The sequence below is a fragment of the Ambystoma mexicanum genome, chromosome 8 (assembly GCF_040938575.1).
Source record: "Ambystoma mexicanum isolate Mex_15411 chromosome 8, UKY_AmexF1_1, whole genome shotgun sequence".
Lineage (NCBI taxonomy): Eukaryota > Metazoa > Chordata > Amphibia > Caudata > Ambystomatidae > Ambystoma > Ambystoma mexicanum.
Window position 1 is genome coordinate 339536900 of NC_090929.1, and position 27793 is coordinate 339564692.

At 47.8% G+C, this 27793-nt stretch overlaps 1 protein-coding gene across 5 annotated transcripts in view; it reads right to left on the reverse strand.

Annotated features, from left to right (window-relative positions):
• EXD3 (exonuclease 3'-5' domain containing 3) overlaps nucleotides 1-27793 on the reverse strand; it is a 3187846-nt gene that overhangs the window by 2026226 nt on the left and 1133827 nt on the right. For all 5 annotated transcript variants that reach the window (XM_069609779.1, XM_069609780.1, XM_069609781.1 and 2 more), the window contains 2 exons: nucleotides 23005-23105; nucleotides 14437-14510 (listed from right to left, as the gene is read on the reverse strand). In XM_069609779.1, the coding sequence (XP_069465880.1) occupies nucleotides 14437-14510; nucleotides 23005-23105 (175 nt within the window). The remainder of the gene's footprint in view (nucleotides 1-14436; nucleotides 14511-23004; nucleotides 23106-27793) is intronic.

A 27793-nucleotide genomic window follows, 5' to 3' on the forward strand; every position in this document is an offset into this window, starting at 1 on the left:
TAAAATGGGCAGTAATGAAAGACATACTTTCAAAACAGGCACACTCCTTTGTAGATTGGGCCCTTCAACTGACTGTGGACATCATTTTAAGCAATCTTGTAGCATGTCTTTATGGACAGCACAATCCTCCAGAGACAGTTTGCTTCAACCCCCCTGATCTGCGCTTTCAATGACCAGCAAAGACTATGGGCCTCATTGCAAGTCAGCCAGTCCGGAAACAAAGGTGGCAGAAAATCTGCCGCCACCGTTGTTTCCGGACCGGCTTATTCCGAGTCCTGCAGGCAGGAGGTGTCACTTCTGCCAGGTCTGACCTGACGGGAGTAACACCACCTGCCCGCAGGCAGACATGGAAACACCGGCTCTGTCATACACGGAGCCGGTGTTTCCATGGTCCCTGACTCCATGGGAATGGGGATTTACAGAATTCCGCCTCCAGAATTACTGGGTCACCGGGGTTGTATTGGCCCGGTGATTCCGGCAATCATGGAGGCGGAATGGTATTTCGGGTTCGGCAGCAGCATGACGGTCTTTCCGGCACGGCTAGAGCCGAACTCGTAATGAGGCCCTATGTTTGAATTATTTTGTTCTTGAACCTCAGAAGCACAGGACTCTCTTAGCATCTGGGCTGTGAAAGCCCACCCCAGTTACAGGATAGGGATGAGGATAGAAGACATCTCCAGGAGAAGACGGAAACAGAGACCACTACAGGCAAGAACAAGCATTGCACTCTAAGGTTAGGGATAAAGAGTCAAGCTCTGACACCCATGGCAGAAGTAACTGCCAATAGAAACACTTGTGAAAATGTGGGATCAAAAAACACCAACAATCAGTTTCACGTTCAACACCTTCATTTGTACACAAGGGGTTGCATGAACTCCGGTCCAATTAGGACCAACTGAACAGAGACAGCTTGTGGAAATAGTGTCAGGGTGGAGGTATAACAAATGTGAGAGAATGGGAGTTTCACTAAATGGGACAGTGTCCGGGTCGAAATTCCCCAGTGTCACAGTCCAAAATTCCCTAGTCTCAAAGTTGCTTGTCTCAAAACAGTTCCAGAAAAAGAGCATTCTGTTCTCCTTCGTGGTTCCTTCTGGGTTGTCCCTGCTGCCAAGGAAGCTTGTCAGACTAAAGTCACTCACCCAAAACCCAAGGGTCGCTTTCCTGAGCGTGATGCCAAAACAGATCAGTGCTATCCTTTCTTCCTGGATTATTGGCTCATTCCAAGAGGGTCTGGGTTACCGCCTTCAGTGAGCTGGCAGCACTTCTTGTGGCACTCACAACCACCCAACAAGATCAGCGATGTAGCCCTCAGTAGGTATCATGATGTATAGGTGGGAAAGCAATGCAACACAGGAAGCAATACATTCTTATGGTAAGTTAAACTAGTGTTCCACAAACATTTAGGATAGTGGAAACTTAAGGAATAAAAGTCAGAACTTCAAGTAGATCCTTTTTCTTTTAGGAATTGTGTCATCCTTTGCCAACCCCAATTCAGTGTTGCATGCTTTGTGCAAGCTTTCTAACTCTGAGACATACAGTTTGGATGGTCTTAAGTGAGCAAGACAAAGTTTAATTCTAAAAATCAAGTATTCCTACAGTGACGAACTCTGGAGATGGCCCCGGAGGCGTTGTCAAGGTGGCATGGAGTAAGGATGTGTTTCTAGCTGCTCCTGCTGATCCGGCATGATCGTGGCCTGAAACAACAGCCTTGGCATATGCGCAACACCTGATGTGTGAAGGGTGCTAGCACATGTGTGTGCTGGCAGAGGACATATGGTGCAGGGATCGAGGCACATGATCTCATAGAAGAACACAGGCTAGAGTGGTGTTGAAGCCAAGATGGTAGCCGATGCGATGCTGTAATCTGCATCACTAAAAAGGCAGCGCGGCACTGTGAACTTGTAACAGGGAAGTCGGAGGATCGCAGCGACCCGTCCTGCTCCTGCACAAGACTGCAGTAGAAATACGACCAGACGGGTGAAGCGGTAATGGGCATGCAGGGCACCGGTTGGAAAAGAAGCTGCCTGTGCGAAATAGCCCATCGGGGCGTGAGCAATGCAGCAGACACCTCTACAAAAACAGGGAAGACGGTCAAAGATACCACAAACTACAGCAGTGAGTCGGGGTGGGCCGGCTGAAATCCCACAGACACCCAGCTGTGGGTTAAAAGCGGGTGCTTGATAGCGCTGGACGTGGAGTTTCCCCCAGTTAACTTAAGCTGCTCGGCCGGTAACGGCATCGGGCCGCAGCATTTGGATCCCACCTCCTCCCGCCTTGCTCCTCCTGCTGCAGGACCGACGAGATCAGTGCACAACAGCAGCACAAGCCAGCCACGCAATGCTGCCAGAGGAATGGCGGGCAGTGGTGGGTGAGGATCGCGGCAAGCCATCGGGATGCTGGAGCGTACAAAGCACTTTTGGTGCAATCGCACATCCTTACAGACACAGTTTGGACGTCGGGCTGCATGCAACTGATGCTAAGGCCAATATAACTAAGTCACTCCTTAATGAAAGGCTCAGCTACATCCAGGTGCTGGCCACACACCAAACGCTGGACTAACATACAGATCTCTAATAAGTAAAAGATTGGCTACTAAACAGAAGTTGGTTACTCGGGAAGCAGTGGTTGCCGAACAACACACAGTTGACTGCGAGATAATCAGTGGGCCATACGCATGCAGGCTCTGGCGCCATACAAAGTGGGAGACTTTTTCTACGATTAAGCCCACGTTTTCAGCATTAGGTGGGCCTACCAGAAATTCCCAGCCCTCCAATGAGCGGTTAAGTCACCCAAGAGGGGTGAACAGAATGCGTGCTTAGAAGTATGTGCACACAAGTGACAGGTGGCCTGATGGTGCGCATAAGGCTGCAGAACAGCGGGTGAGGTAACACGCATGCAGGATGGTGCCACAGTGCAAAGGGGAATATACCCTTATGGGATGCCCGAAGCCGCAGAATTATAGATGGTTTACGTGTAGATTGATAGCCCCCAAAGAGCACAGGAGGCTCCTGAGGCGGGTATTGGGACTGGGATGAGCGCAGTAGACCAGGCAGTCACGGGTGTGTACACCAACAATTGCCAATGCACCCGGATCAAAATACACATGACATCACATGTGCAACACATGCGAGCGCAGGTGGCTACCTTCCATCATTGCGCACTGAAACTAGCCGTTGTGGCAGGGATTAAGAACGATGCTCCTTTACTGTATGCACCAGAGGCACTACAGCACCAATATTGTGAGCCTTGGAATACAGGAAGCAGTCCCCATCCACCATAGGCTGACGATCAGCGAAACAGACATGAGGCAAGTGTCAATCTAACAGGGGGGCGAACAACTCAGCACTACGAGACCCAGACATGGTGTCTACATTCCATAAAAACAAGTGCAAACAGCCCACGTTGTACACGTTCACCAAACCCACAAATTTGATGGAGAGCACTATGCCAGGGACCCCACCACCACAAGATGAGCAGGACCACACAAAGGGGGACCAGCAGGTCCTAGCAGCCATAGCAGCCCTGAGGATTGCACTAGAATCCAAAATGGATGCCATCAGTCTGGATGTCAATCTCCTGAGGCAGGATGTTCGGTCACTCGCAGAACACACCAGAGCCCTTGAAAAGGAAGTCACAGTAAACGCAATCAGCCTGAAAGACACCTCATGAGAGATAACAATACTGCAGCAACAAATGCGGGACCTGGAGGGAAGAGTTGAAGATGCAGAAGGGCGGGCCAGATGAAACAACGTGAGAATCATCAGACTCTCCGAGGGTGAAGAGGTTGCGAACCCTACTATCATCATAGAGAACATGCTTTTGCAAGAAATTGGCTTAGGCACCCTCACGCAGGGCTTCACAGTAGAAAGGGCGCACAGGTACCGGATGAGGAAACCACCGCCAGGAGCCCCACCAAGGCTCATAATAGCCCAGATATTGAATAATAAAGACAGAGAAAAGATCCTTGAACGCTTCCGGAAAGGTGGTACGATACAACGAGCATCAGCCAACTTCACTGCATACCCAGAGTACACCTTGCAGGTGCAAACACAGAGGCTGCACTTCACATCGGTGAAGAGGAGGCTGCGGGAGGCGAGCCTCAAGTTCATGCTTCAATAGTTAATTTCATTTCCTTACTGTTCATGGCACGTAAGAATGTCATTGTATTTTCCTTGTTCCCTCCCTTGCCTTGAAGCGCTTTGAAACACATTGTGTATAGGCCCTATATAAATAAACTATCATATCATATACCCAGCAAGGCTTAAAGTTATAAGTAAAGGCCGAGCCATCTTCTTTGACACCCCCGATGATGCGCATAAATGGATGGACACGGAAAACCAGCCAGCTGGTGCGTATAATCAAATGATAGGCAAGATGGACACACGTTGAAAGAACTATGCAGGGTCTACGAGGAGATTCTGGCACAACCGACCAATGGAAACAGCGCGTGATCTCTTTGCAAAACCTTAAGCCCCAACACCTCTGAGGAATGCTGGAGCTAGCAGTGCATGCTCCAATCGGGAGCGCATGGCAAAGAAGCGTCCTTCACCTAAGTTTGGATTTGTTCTTGGGATACTAGCTGTCATGTATCCGCCTGCTGCACACCAGGCACCAGGTGCAGGAGTGAGAAGCAGGGATGCCTGACCACAAGATATTGAGCTGGGCAATTGTTGGGGGGGGGGAGGGTAAGGGGAGTTGGTTGAGTTAGCCTATAGATACACACAAGTTCTGTATGAGATGTACATCAGACTGACGAGTTACGTAGCAGCTCTTATTTAAGATGGGGGAACTTAGAATAGCCTCCTGGACTGGCAGGGGACTAAATAGTTATGCCATTATTCTATTTCGTTTGATATATCTGCAACGCCAAAAAATTGACAAAGCACTCCTCAAGGAAACCCACCTTACAAGGGAAAAACTAGCCGCCCTTCGCCAGAAAATGGAATGGCACAACTTTGGGCTCACCATATTCGGCATATGCAAGAGGGGTACTGGTATGGGTGGCTCCGTCAGTACCATTCAGGGTCCTAAAGACTAAAGGATAAAGATGGAAGGATGGTTATAATGAAGGGATTTGTGGAACAAAGAACTCTGCATTAACACTTACGGGCCAATCCATGACACAGCGGCCTATTTCCGCTCGCTATATCCTCAAATAAGCCTATATAGAGATGGCCCATTAGTATGGGGAGGAGATATTAATTTCACGTTAAACCTGCAGCTTGATAGATCAGAAGATAAATTCACCAGCCCCTTCAACCAAAGCTTTGAACACAATGTCGAGTGCATTCAAATTGTCCGATATATGGAGGGCCCTACACCAGCAAGCCCATGTATATTCATGTTACACAGCCCCCAATGATCTATACATTAGACTAGACTATTTCTTCACAGGTGTAGAAACCCTAAGTGAATTTAAAGCAGCGATATACAAAGCACGGGTACTATCAGACCACGAACCCCTGGTGGTCACGTGGCAGATCATTCCTCCTAGGCCATGCATCCCGACTTGGAAGCTTATAGGTGAAGGCCTGAGAGATGCAGGGTTCCGGAAGCATCTAAGAGTGGGCATGAAGGAATACTTCAAAGACAATAGAGGGAGTGTAAAATCAGCTGGGACATTACGGAAAGCCTTCAAAGTAGTGATTGGGGGACGGCAATAGCTAAAGCGAAGGTAATGCAAGTCATTATAGAAACAGATTTACGCAAGGCGGAAGCCAAACTAGAAGCCATAGACCGCCCGTGGTACATGTCCAATGAGTGGTCCAAGAAGTTACCCATCTGAAGCATGAAAGCATGAAGCATTGGGACAGATTGGGCATGCTGAGCTATAAGAAATACGAAGAAAGGCAACACACGGAAGGAGATAAGCAGGGACACTTGCTGGCCTGGCTACACAAAAGTGAATCCAAGCGTTAGATGATATGGACGATTGTAAGGGAAAATGGGGAAGTATGTATGATGCAAGGAGGCATAAACAAAGGTTTTAATGATTATTATAAGATGTTATATGCAGAGACATCAGTATTACAGTTGGCTGAGATAGATGAGGCCTTGGCGCAGATATATCCCCCGAAACTTGATTTAGGGGCAGCTGACAGGCTAGAGGCTCCCATAATCATAGAAGAGCTAGAAACCACGATAAGAGGGCTGCCTACGTTACTTCATCAGGATGGGAAAATACTCACAGCTCTATTGAGCAATAGTCTTAAGCCGGTAATAGCCAAGCTTACACACGCGGACCAGTCAGGATCCGTCCCAGATATGAATATCCCATGTAACCTGAGGAGGTTACACCACATCAAATATTGCACACATGACAGCACGCACCTCTATGCTCTGGCATAACTTGATGCGGTCAAGGCATTTGACTCTGTAAAATGGCCATGGCTGCTTGCGGTGCTGCAGAGTTTTGGCATTGGGCCCACATCCGTTAGATGGGCACGATTACTATATAGAAGTCCAGTAGCGAGAGTTAAGACAGGCACCTATATCTCAGAGCAATGGTGGCTCAACAAAGTCACACGACAGGGTTGCCCTTGGGCCCCCCTTTGTTATTTATATTGGCTTTATAAACCTTGGCGGTGTATCTCCGGAAGGAACATCAAGAGGCAGGCATAGTTACACAAGGAAATAAGAACGTTATCTCCCTATACGCAGATGACATGCTTCTATACCTACAACACCCGGAGACCAACTTGCAATATGTCCTAGATGTGTTTGAACGCTACGCAGACACATCTGGTATCACGATTAGCGCACAGAAATCATGCATGTTGTCCTTAGCAGGGTATAGAGGTAAACCCCTGCATACATTGCTAGTGCTATCGATGAAGTGGGAGGTGAACACATTTAGGTACCTTGGAGTAGATATTTTCCATGACCCTAAGACAGAACACAGACAGAATACACTACAAGCGGTAGATAAAATTGAGAAATCCATGACATTCTGGGCCAGATTACCGCTCTCGCTGATGGGTAGGGCCACTCTGTTAAAAATGGTGGTGCTCCCGGGGCTCCTTTATTTTTTTCACCAGCGTCCTGTACGATATACCTAAAGGCTTTTCTAAGCAACTTGACACCATATGTCATGGCTTTTTATGACACAATTCAAGATGCAGAATGACACTAACGAAATTGCAGAGTCCATACGACAAGGGGGGTATTAAAGTGCACACTTTTGAAGCATATTTCGTGGCGTGCCAACTTCAATTCGTCACAAACTTGCTGTCAGACGAACAGAGCTAGGACACACGGTTGCTACAGCCAGCATGCGCCCCACTCTTTGAAGGAGGTGATATGGATAAAGGCCCCACATGACCCAAAGCCTGTGCTGTTGCTCACGTTGGCCATGAAGATGTGGAATAGGGCTTGCCATTTTCTAGAAGTAGAATCACCTTACTCCCCTCAGATCCCCTCAGTAATTGGAAGGAAGTACTGGGAACCCATGGGGGTGGTGACAGTGGGAGACCTATTACGATAGGGGAGACCAATGGACTTCAGGGCGCTTACCTCAGAAACCGGCTTACATGAAGGACAACACATAATGCATGCTTCACTCCTCTCCAAGCTAAAGCAAAAATGGCCGGAAACAAACAGGGAATTGCAGGAGGAAGAAAGGATAGAAACACTTTACGATATCTCAGAAGGAGGGCATGGGGTATTGAGAATGTACAAGTAATTAATGTCAAGGCGGGGGGACACACTTGCGCAGATCCGGCATAGCTGGGAAGCAGACGTGCACGAACAGTTGACAGATAAAGTCTGGGGTAGAGCGGTAGGTTATCATAAAAAAGTGTCCAGAAACGCAAAGCTGCAGTTGATTCAGTTATACGTAACTCATAGGGCATATCTAACCCCTAAGAAAATCGTCAAATTTAGCACGGTAACAGAGCAAACCTGCCCAAAATGAGGACCGATTAATGCAGAGCTGGTACACATGTTCTGGGTTTATAGGGTGATCCGACAGTACAGGGAAGATATAGCCCAATTTCTAGCCAGGGCAGGTATAACCTTAGACACGCAATCTCCCACAGCCTGTATGCTTGGCATTTTTGCACGGCCAAAGAAATCAAGACATGTGAGTAAGTTGAAAGACCTAGCATATATTTTGGCGATACGAAGGATAGCGATGGCTTGGAAAGTGCATAAAGGTCCGGAAGTAAAACTGTGCTCTAGTGATCTAAATTGGAAGTTGGCAGAAACGTCAGTGTGGCAAGAGGTGGCCCGTCGAGGCCAAGGAGAACAAAATGTAGACTTGGACTCCTGGAAGCATTTGTTGCAGGAATTGGTGGCCTCTGCGCACAGCGACATCCAAAGAGAATAAATTGCCCGTCACAATAGACGGATTAGCGATAAATGTAAATTTTCAGCACAGTCAGATGTAATGTGGTGGAGATGAAGAATATGGAATAGGCTGGGTGAGGGAGTTGGGGGCTAAGGTAACACACAGACGCAATTGACTGTACATTTTATGTGAACAAATATATCTGTCTGTAAGTTACACTGTTACACCAGTCGGTTTTTAGGTAGACACTGGTCCATTGCGACCAGAATGGGACAAAATTGTAACTAAACAAATCTCTCTTAATACGATAGATTGCTGGGCCCTCAATCTCTTAGGCAGCAACTTTCTGTTTTTTTCTGTAGCTCCTTGTTAGATCTCAGGTTACTTTAGTAAGAACTGCTCATCTACCTGCTGTAGGTCTCAAAGCACAACAGTAAGACACGATCTTCTAAGACCTTGCTAAAAGGTCCCAAAGCTTTCCCAAGGTTAAGGCTTCCTTGAAGCTCCCATTGGTTGTTTGACAGCCACTCTGCCTCAGGGTCCTGGCACTGCTGCACACCAGCCCGCTCATTCTCCTCAATGCTCTGCCAATTGCTAATTCCAAAAGGGGACCTTCCCTAATCTCTGCTCAGCTTTCTACATCATCCGAATGTCATCCTGCACCCCACAACACCCATGTTCGCCCGTTTTTGCACACAGATTTCATCTCTCTTTCACCTATTGACTCTAAGTCTTGCTTGAACCACTACCACCTTATCTACTTGTTTCCTGCTTCCGTTGTTCTGCCTCTCCCTCCCAGCTCCTTGAGATTTCTTTGCCTTTCTTAATGCTCCCCCACCTCATTTGCATAGTGGTTTCTTCTTGGTGATGGTTCCTCCACACCTCTTGACAACTTCTCCCTTTGAATTGATGGTTCTTGAGTCCTCGTCACTCCTCAACCCCAGCCCCATTATAGCCAGAATCTTGAAATTCTGTGATCGAGATGCTCACAAAGTATGCAACTGGTTTTCATGTCATGCTGATCTCCACTCCACAAGTTCCCAACTGTGGTATACTCGCTTCTCTCGCTTCACGCTGCTAATATCCTTAAACATTCCCCAGCTCGGGGCAGCACCGCCGGGCCAGCTCTCAGACCCCCAGGCGTCAATGCCATTGGTTTGGTTATGGTTACCGTGTATTGGGGTTTCATCCCTCTGTTTGGGGGAGGGATGTGGGTGGGGGTAGGATTGGTTGGGTGTTATGTTAAAGGCTTGACGTACATGATAGAGGCAGAGCATGAAACAGTACCTGGTCTAATGCACTCAGGTGGGACAATGCGACCTCATCAGACTCCTCTTTGCTGGTTATCACCCGTTCTGCAGCTAAGACTTAAACAGTCCCTCCACACGAATGGGAGACAATAACCTAACACTCATGAGCTGGAACGTGCGGGGGTTGGGAAATCATAAGAAGATGAGACAGTTGCAACTTTATGCCGAACGCCATGGCATTAAAATTCTTTGCTTACAAGAGACTCACGCTCACTCTGAACAATGCAAAAAATGTGCCAAACTGTGGGGCCCTCAGAGGTACTATACCAATTACTCTACTCAGAGTCGGGGAGTGAGGACTCTGATCCACAGAAGCCTTAAATTTACCTGCCACTCCTCTCGAGTAGACCCACTGGGTAGATACGTGATGCTCCATGGTACTACAACATAAAGAGGTGCTCCTGCTGAACATTTATGGTCCCAACATCGATGACCCTGGCTTCTACCTACACCTAGCCTCCCTTCTAGAAAGTTTCCCCCTGATCCCGATCCTTTGGGGGGGCAACTTTAACACATTTTTAGACATCAACCTAGATAGGTCAGGCTCCGGACCCCCGACAACTATCCAGTGCCGCCTACTCCATCCTGATGATACTCCACCAGTCTTTCGATTGTAGACGCATTTGCGACTTATGTATCCCGATTCCCGGACGTACTCCTTTTACTCCTCAGTACACGACTCACACTCTAGAATTGACAGGTGGCTCATATCAGACATATTAATAAGGAACCTTTCTCACCTATCAATTCTCCCCAGAACCCTATCTGACCATTCACCAGTGGTCATCTCCCTATCCTCCCTATCCTGGGGTCAAGATTACGGAGGATTTAGACATTGGAAAATGAAATCTCACTCCCTTCTAGGCTCGGATGGCATCCTTATAGAGTTTTATAAGCAGTTCAAATCCCTTCTGGTCCCTCACTTGATGGCCCTTTGGGAGGAGTCAGGGGAAGTCGGTAGACTCCCTCCCTCTCTCCGCGAAGCCATGATAACGCTCCTACTTAAACCCGGCAAGGCCCCAACCCAGTGCGGCTCGTACCGACCCTTCTCACTGATTAACTATGACGTTAAAATCTACGGCAAACTGTTAGCCCTGCGCCTAGCCTCCTTTATGCCATATATCATTCACCCGAATCAAACAGGATTTGTTCCCGGCCGTTCCACCGCTTTTAACCTGCAACGCTTGTTCAACGTAATCAGTAGAAACAACCCGAATGTACAGGCAGTGGCTGCCACCCTGGATATGCAAAAAGCATTTGACTCAGTGTCATGGGAATACCTCTGGCGAGTTCTGGGAAAATGTAAATTCGGCCCAATTTCCTTTCCTGGATTAAGCTTCTCTACTCTGGCCCGGTAGCCAGGGTCTGCACGGAGGACAGATACTCTGCCCTTTTCCAGATATCCAGGGGGACACGCCAGGGCTGCCCGTTCCTCCCCACTAATTTTCGCTATAGCCATGGAACCCTTTGCAGACATGATTCGGCAGTCCCATGGACATAGAGGCTTGCGAACAGCGGGCCAATCGGACATTATTTCTTTATACGCCGACAACGCTCTACTGTACATTTGTTCTCCCGATACGAACCTCGCCCCGATACTGGAGGATGTGGTCCGCTACGGACGCATCTCGGGACTGAAGGTGAACTGCTCTAAATCCATCCTTTTGCCACTGACGGACTGCACACGCCCCCCACCAGACCTAATGGGGTTTACATGGTCCCAATCCAAATTCACTTACCTTGGGGTGGAGGTGGCCCGCAGCCCAGGGGTTCTTCTTGAAGAGAACTACCAGAATGATCTTTCAAACCTAGTTACGAAGACCTCAAGCTGGGCGAAACTCCCAATCTCCCTAGCGGGTCGGATAGGGATACCTAATATGGTGGTATTACCCCAACTCCTGTATAGGTTCATCAATCTTCCCCTGTGGCCGGGCGACAACTTCTTTCAGATGCTAACCTGCTCAATCAACACCTTCCTGTGGCACTCTGGTGCAGTCCGCCTTAAAATAGGAACACTGACAACTCCTATGGAAAATGGCAGATTCAATGCCCCCGATTTCCTGCGGTACTGGCTTGTGGCACAATCCCAATTTGCCTCGCACTGGTTCTGTACTCCGAACCCCCCTCCTCATGTGAAATTGGAGAGACTGGCAGTTAGTGATCGGGATATCCGCTCTCTCATCCTCAAGCCCACGCAGGCCAATCCAGAATCAGCTGACCCAGTAGCTAGTACATCCCTTGCCATTTCCAAAATCTGGACACTACTAGATATGTCCCACCCCTTCCACGGTGACCTGCCATTGTGGAACTTCCTCCCAGAGGTTCCACGGGTTCCACAGACGCGGGGCATGAATCGCTTCGGGATGCCTTTGTACAGGGAAACTTTCTTGAATGGTCGGATCTCCCACTCTCCCTGAGGCGGAAACCATCAGCATGGCTCCAGTACTCAGCTCTTTGGAAAACCCTCAAGACTAAATACCCCAATTTCCCCTCGATACCACCCGACAACCCATTCATAGCGGAGCTTTGCGCCTTCGATTCTTCAAGGGGGAAGGTTTCCAGACTGTATGCGCTACTACAATCCAGAGCTACCCCACCATTTGCTACGTTGAAACGCAAATGGGAGGAAGACCTGGGGGTAGAAATGACTGATGAACGCTGGTCCTGGATGTGTGCATGCACCAGTAATGTATCCTTCAACTCCAGATTCAAGCTGATACAGTTCAAAGTGCTCCACAGATACCACCTCACTCCGAGTAGGCTGCACCAGATTTTCAAGGAACTCTCCCCTAGATGCCCTAGATGTGGCTCTGACAGGGCTACATATATCCATATGATCTGGTCCTGCCCTCACCTGTCACTATTCTGGGCCGAAATATGCTCTACCATGTCCGCTATGCTGGAGCATACCATCCACCCGTCTCCAACACAATGCCTCTTCCACGACTTCCATGAACTGGGCCGCGACTACAAAAAACTAGCTGGCCTCTGCATGCTCCTTGCTGTGTGCTGCATCTTAATACACTGGCTCCGGCCCAGAGCTCCCACATACGCACAATGGCTCAAGGCAGCCACATGGGCATCGGATACAGAGGAATCCTGGGCTACTCTGCAACCAGCGCACTTGAGACCCAGAGACATCTGGCTAAGGTTCCGTGCCTTCATGTCTTCCACATATGCCGACTCTGAATCTCCCATTCCCACCCCCCCCAGTACCCACCTTGTGAGCGGTCTCTCACCCCCCCCCCCGAACAGGGCTCCCACCTGCAGGACCGTCTAAATCCGGGTCTATCAATATGTAGTATGACCATGCTTTATACCTGTATTGTATTCACTGTATATGATTGTACCACCTGTTAACATCTCTTGCTTTGTTTGGTATTGTCAAGCTGTATAAATAAAAGTTTTTAAAAAATAAATTTAAAAACAAATTGCAAGCAGCAACACTGAGTAACGAGCGATGGAGCGAACATCATTGAACATGTGTGATGAAAGACGCGAGAAAAGCTAAACTGCTGATGAATGTTTGAACTTAAGGGAAGATGCGATACTGTTGACAGAGTGGTCTAGCACATGAATGTGCTCAATCGAAGGTCTATGCAAGGCTTGAGTCTACGCTAACGTGACTCTGCTGAGGGTGTACCTGCCCCTCAAGCCACGATAGACAATCGTTCCATCAACAAGCATTATTTACCAAGCATTACATCTCCTCGCCTGATTAACTCATGGCTCTAGACATTGACGATGTCTAGTGTGGTGTACATGAGTTAATCACACGACTCAATGTAAAGGTCAAATGAGGCACATATATAACAAGCTTAATGGTTAAGGAGTCTCATTTGACACCAGTGCCTACATAGAACCACAAAGATGTGCTCATTTTGGAATGCACCTCTTAGTTATAATCTCTTAAGAGACAGTGTGTTAATATTGTGTTATTAACTACCATTTTGCTTCAAAATCACTTAATCGGGCTGAATCCTCCGATTGTGTGCTGCATTGGGCAGGTTCCAGCATAAGAATCCTCAGACAGGAGCAGTGGAGTAACTTTGCTGAAAATGTTGGTTAGTGGGGGATAGGACATTTAAAGGAAAGGGGCCGCTCCCAAATGAGGGGGACAAAATGGTGTGCCACGAAATGTGTTGGGGATGGGGGGTACAGAAACCCTTGTGTTCCCCGCCCTTAAAATTTCACCCATGGGCAGTAGCCTAAACCCCACGATCGACAAAGATAGATTACTGTAACTCGCTTTAAAAACTATTGGTTGGCTAGAAGCTAGACAAGAAAGCTATTTTACACTTTTGAAAGCCAGTGCGCCCGATGTAGAATAAGAAACGGCAACCCATGCATCAAACCCCCACCATTCCCCAAAATGACAAATGTGTGTCTTGAGGGCAAAACAATGACACTTCCTTCAGACCTTTTCTAGACACGTGCTCTTAAAACAATGCATGGGGTACTAAAAGGACAATTTCTTTAAAAAATGTACATAAAAGATGCTTTCATCAATTACACATTACAACATGAATCCTACAAATGCAATATAAGAACCTACCAGTTATGCCAAGAATTAATAGATCGACCAAAAATGGCAGGGCATACAATGCTGTAACGAAGGAACAATTTGGTGCCTGAACACTGTCTGGGTGCTCTGCCACCCGAGTCTTAATCTGGCACGTGTAGGTTTTGGTGAGTTACATGCCTACAAGTTCTCCCAAAAAAAGAAAAGCATAAATGTATGCAATAGAGCATCTCATCTGCAGTGTCCACGATGCAAGTCACCCAACATAACATTAAGAAACATAACATGCATGACTGAAGAGCAAAAAGATCTCAAACCTCCACAAACCGCTTGTAGAACAAGTACTTCAGCGTTCCAATATGGCGCAGGTTCACCACGTTGGGGCAGAGAGCTGCAAGAGAAGAAGTAGGGCTGGTGTTAGCATGAACTGCACCTATGCAAGTGGGACATTCAAGCCTCATTGGCGTCATAGGATAGGAGCCAACCATCACCTCTAGCAACGAACAAGACCAAGGTGGACACCCTGGACAGTGGTGTTCGTTCCCATGCTTTCTTACTAACCGCAGATGGCTGAAACTCCAACATGAAGCCAGGATGAGGAACAGTAAAAAGTGCAATCGTATAAAGAATACAATTGCATTCACCAGACTAGATACTTATTTTGTGGGGAAAAAAGACATTGCAAATGAGCACACATTGTAAATAGCAAAATATGCCTTTTAAATATTATCGAAATGCAAAGGAGAACGTGATAAAGATGTGATGGAAGTTGCTCATGGGGCTCTTGGCAAATCGTTAATTATAAAATCTGCAACCTTTGCCTCTCCAGAGGAATGACTACAACACCCATCAGCACCAACAGGCTTACCGCGTGTTGAAGTTTCATTGGCGGTGGAGTCTAAAAAATCTGGACAACCACTAGTTGACGACCCCGTTATTATTGGCTATCTTTTCTTTTCTAGGAAACACACCTTCTCAAGGAGAGAAAGACTTGTACTTTCAGAAAGAGCTGTGAATTTGCTCTGCTAGTCGCAATGCAACAATGTCAAAAGGTGTCAATTAAATGTTTCCTTAAAACCTAGGGTAAACAGTCGGAAAAGTTGTCAGGGGTCAAGTGAAATGTAGCATACACTTGTGGAAACTACAATGTTATGTTATGGCATCTGAATTTCTAAAGTGCGCGTTATAGATGGCGCTGGCATCTATAACATGTCAAGAGGGATTAAAAGAGATAAGTCTTTCCTCTGCAGCCGGAGAAAACGCTAAGCGCTGGGTGTGGCCTGGGGGGGGCTATATAGACCTGGGCTGCACCCAGCACCACTAGACCACCATAGGTATCACAGATTGGCTTTGTCAGAGGCCATCTTAGTGTCTACTGAGTGTCCAAGGTCTGCGGCCATTTTGGAGGTGGCAGTACATGTTTTAAGCCGCAACCTGCACCAGCTAGCCATACTTAGAGCCCAGATCCTCCCTACAAGAGGGGGTTTTGTTAAGGGTTATGCCAATATTTGTCTAAGACCAATCTATCGACTGTGGCCTGCGCGTTGGTCAATTAAAAAATGGACTACAGTAGCCTTTTGGCAGGTACAACGAAAGCCAATTTAAAAACATTGCAGATTGCTCAAAACGGTGCAGTACGAGCAGATTGTGGGTTGGGCAGGAATGCTAATGTAACTGAAGTCAGAAGATTGCTCCACTGGCTGCTGGCTCAACACAGAATATCATACAGGATTCTTTCCCTTGGGTACAAATGTCACGCAGGTAAGTCCCCAGGTTTCTTGTCGGGTGGCTACATGACACCCCTGTTACTAGATCTTTATGATCTAACTGCAATAAGCTTTACCTTCCCCATTTTAAAGGGGCACGTTTTGGCGTATGTGCACCCAGCTGCTGGAATTCTCTTCCTCTTCCATGTCATTTAAATTTTAAGAGAGCCATCAAAACTTTTTTGTTTAATTCGAATGACCCAGATGTCAATCATTCTCTTTATTGATTCTTCTGGACCATGACTATGCGCCTCTCTTAGGATTTATTGTTGTTTGTCCTTTGTGTGCGCACTGAGGCCTAGAGCCATGCTGCGCATTATAAAGAATAAATAATACTACCAAACCTGTATTTTCATTGTAATCACACAACTCTACTCTGTGCCAATCCTAAGCATGTATGTGCACTATAATCACATTTATAATTTTTTTGTCTCTTCAAATAGAACTTATGCTCCAACACATTCAAAACTGTGCTAGAAGTCCGAACTCCTCATCCACTATAAAACACATCCCTCACTCCCAACACCTTATCCAAGGGGAATACGCCTCTGATAAGAGAGCCCAACCGCAGCAGACTTCAACCTGGCAAACAGGATCATACCATCCCAATCTACTAGAAGCATTATGACCCATCACACTACCAAATTGACAACTCACTCAAGGAATTCAGGGAAGGAACACAAACCCTACACCCATTCCAGGAGAATCCATCCCTAGCGAAATTCAAGCTCTGCAAATACTGATAATGCGTACACATATGTGTATGCCAAGTCCAACCGAGACCGTCATCAGCACCAAAGCCAGGCATAGCTGCGCTTCAGGAAGAGCTTGTAACTAAAGGTGTCACACAGTAAACCTCTCTATCGCCACACCAACTTCACCATCTACATCAAGTACACACACTACGCCGTCCAAAACCACAAGCAAGATCTTCTGCAAGATCCTCAGCCTTTGCCTACCCACCATCACCACAGTGTTTGCCTTCTTGCCCACTCTCTCGACATCTTGTCCTAGCACAACACATACTAACTCCACCTACGTGTGACCATCTCTCCACCACACCACCTCTGCACTCCCACTACGCGCTACCATGCCCACTCATACTACCACTCAACAGCCTTACTACTCGCACACAACTACTTCTGGTCTACTACCTTGCCTCCACACAACAGCCAACACACTTACCAGACTCAGAGCCCGAACTCAACCACTAGAATTCAGCTGCCTTCCCAACTCACAGCATCTAGAAACCTTCGTCTAGGGTCCCGCTCCACCCACAGGTGCAGCCTACACATCGAACGCACGCTCGTACCCGAACCTACACCTACGCCTCCTCAAATGCTTTCATCTCATCTCCACCTACTACTCCTGGTTCAACTAGTATCCCCTTCACCATCGAGACCAAAACCACACCCACACCTCATATTAAATGTGCCCTCCTTAACGCTCGCTCACTCACTCCCTGCCCATGCCTTAGAGATACATGATCTCCATACCAGTGTATGGAAGCGAGGGGTCCCCAGGCCCCCTCGCATCGTACGCTCCTCAGTACAAGGCTTGGACCGCGTGCCTCCGGTAGTGGGATTGCCCCTTGCCCTTATGTAAAGTTACCCACGGTTGACTGCTACATAGATGGGACTACTGAGCAGGACACGGGGCATCCATCTTTTGTGCCCCCTTCCAACTCCATATTGGGTAAACAGGCCTCACTGCGATAGTGCAGCAATGCTCAGCTCCCCTTCCACCGCAGCAGCCAAGGACAGAGACACACACACAAGGCGCGCAGGCAGCTGGCTGGCCCCCACCCTTGCACTCCCCCTGCGAAGGAAAGCTCTGCGCTTCCATTCTCACGCTGAAGCTGGAGAAAGTTGCAACAATCAATATGCTACAGTTTTCTTCCTCTGAGATCACTGTTCATCTGAGAACCGGCATGTGAACCAGGATGAGCTGAGCACTTTCTGCTCGATTCGTCCTCATAAACGTGCAAGCCACCCACCCCCATTAGAACAATTTATTGCCATTCTGACCCTGCACCCCCTGTAAGGTATTTCTTTCAAGTGCCAGACCCTCGCCTGTGCTGCGAAACCCACCCAACACACCCACTACTAACCTTAAGCATTTTTATTACTATATATGTTATACTTGTACTAATGAGTTTGAAACCTAGAAGAGATGCGAAACATAGCCTGATTCTTTTGCATGCACAATGAAGGTCAAGGCCTTCAATTAAAGCCACGAATTACCTAATTGTACTGACAATGATAATTGTGTGTGACTTATGTAGAAATGTGACAAGTAGCATAACATGTTTTAAATAATTTGTTATTTAGTATGTAACATATTAGCTTAGGTAGTGACCACAGTGACCGGACGCTGACCTGCATGGAGCAAAAGATGTTTGATGTCCATCAGCTACTCAGCCAACCAGGAGTAAGAGATGCTACCCACACCTACAGCACCACACCGTCTGGCCAATCGGGTCCATTTAGTATTTTTTGTTAGAGTTACTTTAACTAATATAAATGTTGGCACTAATGTAAATGTGGGAGAGCTTTTTGGGTTATTTCCTAGCTGGAGAAATAAACCATCCTTTGAACTCTTGCAGCCGGGTCTCAGTGCCACTTTCCCCGACAAGGGGTTTTGTCTGCTATTTTATTTTTTCTCTCACACGTAGTAAGACGGGGAAAGGCACCTACACCAGTCACAACCTTGACCTACTGGCCATCACAGAGACCTGGCTACACAAAGCATCCAGTCCTGCTGTCGTCCTTGCACTCCCACAAGGCTATGCCATGTTCAGACCAGACAGACCACACCGCAAAGGAGGTGGAGTAGCCTTCATTTTCCAAGAAGCCCTCTTCCTGAGACCTATCAGTCACCCATGGGCTGGCAAAACAGACATTCTGTCTGTTAAGCTTGCATTGTCCCCTAAAAGTACCATCAATATACACATACTATATCGCCGCCCGGGCCTCCCATCAAATTTTTAGGGATTCCTTATCCACCTACTCAGCCACAACATCAAAGGTTCTACGAAGACTCTACTTCTTGGAGACTTAAACCTTGGTTTCAATGACCCCAAAGACAAAGCTTCCCTGGCCAAGGTATTTAATGATTTAGGATTCACACAAAAAGTTGAAAGCCCTACACATTCCAGAGGCCGCACCCTGGACTGGGTCGCAGACCATGATTCCCTCACTACTATCACATCTAACACATCTTTGCCATGGACCGATCACAACTGCATTGAATTCACACTATCACTTCAAGCTCCAAAACCCTCAGACCGGCCCCCCCGGCACTAGTGAGAAGCTCTAAAAAACTCAACGAGGATAACCTTCGCCCATACCTGAATATCGCAGCACTAACCCCCCCGCACCTCCTTCACCAACGATCCTAACACTCTAGCAGACATCTACAAAGATATTCTCACTAAAGCCATCAACTCTATTGCGCCACTGGAAAGTAAAAAAGAAAAGAAGCCCATGCACGCCAACTCTTGGTTCACTGAAGAACTGCAGTCCCTACGCTCCTGCAAAAGGGAGGCACTAAAAAATTGGCAAGCCAACCCGAATGACAATACCAAGAACCACTTCAACCTGATTTCACACCAATACAAAGATGCCACCACTAAAGCCAAAGCCAGCTCTTTCAAATGTTCGAATCTCAAATGCTAACTCGCAATTAAAGGAAATCTTTGCTATCTTCAATGAACTCACATCTCCTTCCAATACCCAGGACGAGCTCATCAAAGATGAAGCCTGGTGTGCCAGTATTCAAACTGCCATCCTGAACAAAATTGGATCTCCTTCAAAAAAGAATTCAGGCTCACTACAAAGCCCTACCTCACCATCCTGGGCCCAAGCAATCAGACCTCACGCCCTCTTCTACTAACTCCAAAAAACCTTTTTTCTCGTTCAGAGACATCACTGAACCTGAAGACATTAACCTCCTCAAAAACCTAAAACCCTCTATGTGCAAAGGGGACATCTGTCCGCCAAAACCTATTAAGGACTGTGCCGACCTCCTCGCTCCACTTCCGACAGCCTTCATTAATGCCTCCTTCAGAACCGGTATTAACCCTGCAAGCCTCAAAGAAGCGTGGGTACGCCCCCTTCTAAATAAAATTAAAAAACATTTTAGACCCGGCAAAGCCCAATAACTACCGGCCAATAACCACTGTGCCTTTCCTCCTCAAGATCTTGGAAAAAGCTGCCCACTGCCAAATCCAACACTTCCTTGAAGCCCACTCTATTCTCGGGTTTAGGCAATTGGGCTTCCGCAAAGGACACAGCACTGAAACCGCCCTGGTGGACCTAAAAAACCAGATCACACAAATCATGGATAAAGGCAAGCCAGACCTCTTGTTACTCCTAGACCACTCGGCTGCTTTCTATCTGGTGGATAACAAGACAATCACCTCATACATTCAGCCAGCTTCTCCAAGGAAGCAGCTCTCTGGGTCACCTCCTTCTTGGAAGATAGGGCAATGAAGGTGCTCTCCAACATAGCCAATGCAGCACCCACCACCATCCACTGTGGAGTCCCACAGTGCTCCTGCACAGCACCCACACTGTACAACTTGTTCAAAAAGCCCCTCTTCGAGAAGCTTGACGCCCTAGGTATTGTTTATACCATCTATGCTGACGACACTCAGGTACTCCTACCACTCTCTGGCTCGTATTGCAGAGACGCCGAAGTACTTCATCTAATCTACTGTTACGCTCACCTGGCTCCCACAGGGGCGTCGATCGGACCCGGACAGCTGCGGTCTGCACCAACGTGAGGCGTAGTGCAGAGATGAAAGACTGGACAGGCCCTCCTAATCTCGTCTGCTTGACCCGTAGAAGTATTCTCCTTATATTCTTGAAACATGAGCTCTCCATCCTGTGTGGATTGCAGGGGCACGTAGATACCAGTTACTTCACTGGTCCGAAGGCGTTGGGAGAGTTCCGGATGAGTATTGACTCTGAGGTTCCTGGTGAGGACCAGTAAGTATACATTTCATAAAGTTCAATATATCCGATGTTCACTCTTGTCCCATTCCTATCTTATCTTGCAGCTGAGTCCGAGAGAAGTTGGTCTCATGGCAGCTGATGGCGTGCAGGTAAGAGTCTGTATTACCCGACGCTGTCTGGTAAAATGATGAATGTATTTGACGTGTTGTTTTCTCTCCGTTTACAGGTGCGGCGTATGAGGATGTGGAGAGTTAAAGAATAATGCCTCCGGTGGTAAATCAGGTAAGTCTATGGTGGTAAAAGAGATTGCATTTGTTAGCTCTCTCAGCTCACCTTGTTGTTTCTTTTTGTCTCCTAGGTGCCGGAGTTCGGCGAAGAAATGATGGAGGCAGCGCCGAATCGAAAGATGCTGTGATGACTGGTGAGTATGGCGCGGCGCTGCAGCTGGCGATGCGACGCGTGCAGAAATAACTTTCTTTCCAGGTTCAGAGACGTGATGGATCCGGAATCAGGTGAGGAACTGAATAATGTTTGTTTTCTAACCTTGCCTCTTCTTTCCTCTTCTTCTAGGAGTTCCGGATTCAAGATGGGTGTGGCTGGATGCTGACTTGCAGGCACGGTGAGCGTTACGCTGCTGAGTGCAGAAAAACGCGAAGCGTGTGCTGCTGTTCGGGCGTGGTTTAAATAGCCTCCAAAGTAGTCCCAGGTAAGAAGTTCCCTAGAACCACACCCGAGTAAAAAATAGTCCATGTAGTAAAATAGTCCCATCCAGGCCTCACATTGGCTTGTATTCATTTGCAGCATGGTCTGCATGACGTAAGTAATGTCTATGAGCCTGGCGCCTATGGCGCCGGGACTGAATTCTATTGAGCCTGGTGCCTAAGGCGCCAGAACTGAACCCACACAGCCCCCAGCCGGAGCTGCTGGGGTTTTAATAAATTCCTGGATGCCTGCTCCCAGGGCTGATGGGCTTGATCCGGATGCCCGGGCGTAGGCATCATGACATCTACTCCACCATCCAGGCATGGATGGCGGCCACAGGCCTCTGCCTCAATGGGGAGAAGACAGAAATCATCATACTAGGTCAAAAAGCTACATTAGCCAAGCTTGACAAGCTGTACTCCAATTTCACCATTGACAATATGATCATCCCTGTCTCCACATCAGTAAAGACACTAGGGGTCTACATAGATTCTACTCTTTCTATGACCAGGCAGGTTAGCGCCATCACCTCTGCCTCAGCTCATAACACAAAGCTCATAAACGGAATAAAACCTTACCAAGCCAAGCCTAACTGTCTATCAGTAGCTAGATCAACTAATGGTGCCAAGCTAGACTATTGCAATGCACTCCTAGCAGGTACATCAACAAAAAATCTAAACCGACTCCAAATCATTCAGAACAATGCGCTAAGAGCAGCATTAAGCAATCCCAAAAGGGAACATATTTCCCATGCCAGACTGGCAGCCCACTGGCTCCCGGTTAAAGAGTGCATCACTTTCAAAATCCTCACTCTCACACACATGCCTCACTCTCACAGCACCATCATATCTATCAGAGACGATAACAAAATCTACCTCTACATGACCCATCAGGACTTGCTATACTAACCAACTTTCCCCGCCCACACATCAACAGGGCCAAAGCTGGCGGACTAGCCTTCCCATACATATCCGCCAGGTTATGGAACGCTCTACCAACAGAGATCAGAGCTGAAAACTCTCTCCTAGCCTTCCGAAAAAAACTCAAAACCTCCCTCTTCGTCTAACCTACTGCATTTCTCTCCTTCGTGACTGTAGTGAAATTTGCAACTGTGACCTACCTGTAACTAAGAAATCTGTCTGTAACAAGTGCCACGATGCCTCTGTGCTGCTATGTGCTTTACGAATAAATAAAATAAATAAATCTACATTTTCCTCATGCGTTTAGTTCAACGCTCTTTCACCAAACCCGGTCAGGCCTATCATACGCCCGTCATTCCACACTTAACTCTAACTCGGCAAGCCTTCCAATCCATTGTTTGGTTGACATCATTGGATGGCCCGGAACACATGGGTAGGGGCTTGCTCTAAGAAAGATGTTGAGATGTCAATCCAAGTTTGATTTCCTATAATGAAAATGCCTCAGTAAGGTAAAAATGTCTGACAAAAGGACACCATACCTGATTCTAGGTGGTACTGCTCCAGTAGTCTGAAGACTAATTTGCTTAACATCTTTTGGTTTAACATGTCGTGCCGTATATGTCGCAAGTCAGGATACTGCCTAAACAAAAACCAAAAGAGCAATTAAAACAAAGCACAATAATAGTGTGTTCCAAAATGCGCACAACCTGAGCAGTGGGTATTTGTGCATTCATAGGCCCAAGATCTTTTAAAACCATAATGTGTTTTGATATGCTGACTTCCCACTATCCCTAAGAAACCTCCAGCACTATATAATGCACAATAACATAGCATAAGTGGCCAGTCAGACTTAAACCACAACATATAATCAGGATGGGAAAGACCACAGGTCAGCACTGCTGCCAAGAACAGCCTCCGACCCTTCCGACACACATCATCACACTATGACATGCAGACTGATTTATGATATGGCATTTATTACGCGCCTATACACAAGTGTTTCAAGGCGCGACGAGGCAAGGGGGGAACAAAGGGCATACAGACAACGATCCTACTAGGCCAGGTGTCATTCAGATTGCGCAAATACATTGGAAGGGGAGGGGGGGAAGAGTGTGGGGGGGAGGGAGAGGGCAAAGTGCAGTTCATGGGAAAGTGGAATAAACAAGATAAATAAAACGGCCAGGTGGTGGCAAGCGCAAGGAAGTGTAGACATAAGTGCTGGTGGGGGACTGTAGGGATACAGAAAAACAGTCCCCAGGTGCAGGGGTTGCCAGGGAGGCAGTGCAGGTGGGCAATTGATGGGGCCTGGGCCAGACATCAGAAAGGGTGGACAGGTAACCAGTACAGTTTCGGTCAGGAATTCAGCAGGGGGGAGAGAAAGCAGAAGCAAAGAGGAAGGTTTTGAGGTGCTTACGGAACCGGAGATGGTTCTCCTCAAGTTTCAGGGAGGCAGGAAGGCTGTTCCAGAGAGAGGCCCCTGCCGAAGAGAGTGATCTGCCACCAACTCGTTGCTTGGAGAAGCGACTGACCCTGAGGGAGTTGGAGGTGGATGAGCGAAGAGCTTGAGACGGAAGATATTTAGTAAGAGAGAGTTTAAGGTATTGCGGCCCCAGACCCCAGAAGGCCTTGTGTACAATGCAGAGGGTTTTGGACTTTATCCTCGCAGCCACTGGGAGCAAGTGCAGATATTTCAGTTCTGGAGAGATACGATCCCTGGGCTTGAGGCCAAGGACAAGTCTCGCAGTCCTGTTCTGGAAAAGTTGCAGAAGGGCGGAGAATAGAGGCAGGCAGATTTAGATAGAGGCTGTTACAATAGCCCAGCCTACAGAGGACCAGGGTTCTGGAGACAGTGAGCTTCTGGGGGAAGGAGAGGAAAGGAATAATACCTCTAAGGATGTGCAGGTGGTAGTGTGACTTCTTAGAGACGTCAGAGATGTGAGGGGAGAAGGAGAGTGCAGAGTCGAAGATGACCCCAAGAATTTTAGCCTTGCAGGTGGGAGGAGGAAGAGGGCCAAGAGTGGCCGGCCAGAGAGCTGCAGGGAAGGAGGGAGTGGGTGCGCCGATGAGTAGAATCACAGTCTTACTGGCATTAAGGCAGAGGTCGTTGGCGGCACACCACTCCTGGATGGCAGACAGACAGTCGGAGAGGAGGAGGGCGAGGGTAGCCCAAAAATGAGCTGGGTATCATCCGCATAGCACTGAAAGTTGGGACAGAGAGTGGCAATGCGGTGGGCAAGGAGTGCCAGGCATTGGTTGAACAGCCAGGGAGAAAGGTTAGATCCCTGGGGGACAGCAGAGGTAGAGAAAAAGATGTCGGAGAGGAAGGACCCAAGTTGGACCTGGGCGGGTCGGTTGGAGAGAAAAGAAGTCAGCCACGCCAGATCCTGACCAGTGATACCCAGGTTATTATGGAGCCGGTTGAGCAGGATGGTTGACAGTTTCAAAGGCAGAAGAGAGACAAAGCAAGATGAGAACGCACGGGGTGTTAAGAGTCAAGGTTGGTGAACAGGTCTTCACGGATGTTCAGGAGAGCAGTTACCGTGCTTATGGCAGCTCTGAAGCCAGACTGATGGTCATGAAGACAACCAACAGATTCAGTGTGGAGATTGAGCTGGGAGATGGCCAGTTTCTCCAGGAGCTTGCCCAGGAAGGGAGTGATGGAGATTGGGCGATAGTTAGCCGGGCAGGAGGGGTCAGCAGAGGGTTTCTTAAGAAGAGGGTGCACAAGGGAGTGTTTCAGGGGGGGAGGGAAGACTCCAGTGGCAAAGGAGTTATTGCAGAAATCAGCCAGGGCAGGAGCCAGGGAGTCAATGTGGTCCTCGATAGTTTTGAGGAACAGGGATCAACCTGTTTCGATGAGACTTTCACAGATCTGACTCGTCTAGAAACCTCGTCTGCAGAGAAAAGGATAAAGGCAGAGAAGGAGCGAGGAGGGGTGGCTGCAGAAGGGCCAGAGGAAGAGCAGGGAATAGCGGGAGGGAGGCGAAAGGAGGAGAGTGAGGACAGGTTGTCCTGAGTTTTAGAAATGAAGTGGGAAGCCAGTGCCGTGCAGAGGGCCTGGGAAGGGACAGGAGGGGTAGAGACTGCGGCAGGATTGGCCAGTTCCTTGCAGATTTTAAAGAGTTTGGCCGAGTTGCTAGATGCCGCCGAGTGGCGGGCTTGGAAATGAGCTCTCTTCTTGGTGAGGACGGAGAGCCGGTATTGCCTTTGCAGCAGGCCAGTTTGTCAGAGGCGTGCCATTTCCTCTCGGCCACCCTGCACTTGCACTTTAGGTTGACGAGGTATGAGTCATACCAGGAGTTACATTTGACTTTGGGCTTCAGGCGGATTCTCATGACCGGGGCAAGGATATCAAGAGTATCAGATAAAGAAGAGTGGAGCGTGGAGAGGGCTGTGTCAGGGTGAGTCAGCCAGAGGGGGGAGGGGGGATGAGAAGATGGCAGCGAAAGCTTCAACTGACACGTGCTTCATGGGTCGGATGACTGAGAAGGGGGTGGCAGTGAAGGAGGTGGCTTGGCCTGCGGGTAGGCAGCGGTCTCTCCACAGGCACCAAAGCTTGATACCGAACACCACCAGACAAAGCAAAGAGGCACACACATCAGCTCACCAAAACCTGACTGATACAAGGCCAGGACTGCCCCATCACAAGTCCAGACTGGAAGGTGATGCACACGGCTGTTTGGTTCCTCATCCACACTCAGGACCATTCTCCTCCTATCTTTGATCTAAAGCCATGTGCTAATACCGGTCTCAGTGCTTACACATGCAGTGTTGAAAGAAGATGCCCAAACAATTGATGTTGTTAATGACTCTTGCAGGTATAACTAGGCAAGGATCACTGACTAACCCCAGTCTTTCTGCCTGTAATGTGCCTGGAAAGTGTGTCTTGGGATTCAGCCTTCTTTTCGGTAGACTGGAAGGGTAGGAATGGAGGGTCAGTAATTGCATAAACTGGGGAAAGGAATAATACAATGAATAACACAATATGTGGTAAGGGAGGAGAATCAACACAGAGTAGAATGGGTTGGAATGGATAAATAGTAATGACCATGGTGAAGACAGACCGGGGCTGTATGGAATGCAGCAAAGTACAACTTGTATGGACAAGTGAAAGAGTTAATGTCACTCCTATAACTGAGTAGTGTGAAGGCATCATGAAGCAAGACACAGACAACAGATTCAAAGTTGAAACAAAAATTAACTCAAATGTGGTTGGTGTAAGGCCTAACTTGCTCTATACTAAAGAGGGATTCCCCTACCTAAATAAACGAAAGATAGTCTACGTCAGTAAGTTAAACTTAAATGTCTGTGTCCAAAACCAATACTTGCCCTCACAACTAAAGCTAAACAATGTGCAGGGATGTCAGCAACTAACGTAACCATGTTTAAACGAAAGTTTCAACAAAATGGCATTGGGGTTCCCTTCCCCAAGTTCAACACAGCTCCACAAGATGGTCTAAGGGTTCCCTTCCCTAAGTTAACTGCTAACAGTTCTATAAGGCTTTAAATTCACAGTTAAATCCACTTTGTTTGGTTTGCCTTTTATTTCCATCACTTGCACAACTTCTATGCCGCCCAGCCTCAGCTCTGGACTCCTCTTGGTTCACTCCAAGGAAGGGTTCCTCGGTCTACGCGCAGTTGTCGGACCACACAGTCCACCTAGCCCTGGTCACGCAACAGATAACCTTTGGCAGTTTACAACAGTTCATACTTTCTCATAGGACTTATTTGACAACACAGGTTTCCTTTCTGCATCTGTGTTAACAGTTCACTTATTCTTCTGATGCACTTCAATGGCTTCTTGCCAGTATCACCATGTGACTCATACATTACCCATCGTGCTACCACCTTGCTTTCACACTATCCAATAGTGTTTTACTTTGTCCACTTTTCACTTGATTTGCAAATGCTGTTTCTTTAACTTCGTTTCATTCATGCATGCTGTGTTTTATTCATCTGATATTCTTATAATGTTTTCTATAATTCTGCATTCATACTGGTCAACTTTTTTGGTATTCAACAGTTCATCTTTGGTTTTTCAACCCATTCATTATTATTCAAACTTACTTTGTGCTTAGCAAAATGTTCAGTATTCAATAGCTTACTTTTCCAGTCTCCAGGCCCATTTAGCTTGCATTCCAGTTTGTTCGGCCTTTACCATCACCCACACCATCCCCAGGGGCACCCCGGCCTGAGTCAATCTTCCCCGTCGCTCACCAGTGTGTGGTCGCTCCACCGGGTGCACTGCTTCTTCACGGGTTCTCTCTCGCTCCTCCTTTAATCCAGAGGGGCTCGGGCGAGCAGCGCTGGCTCTCTCCGGTCTATCCT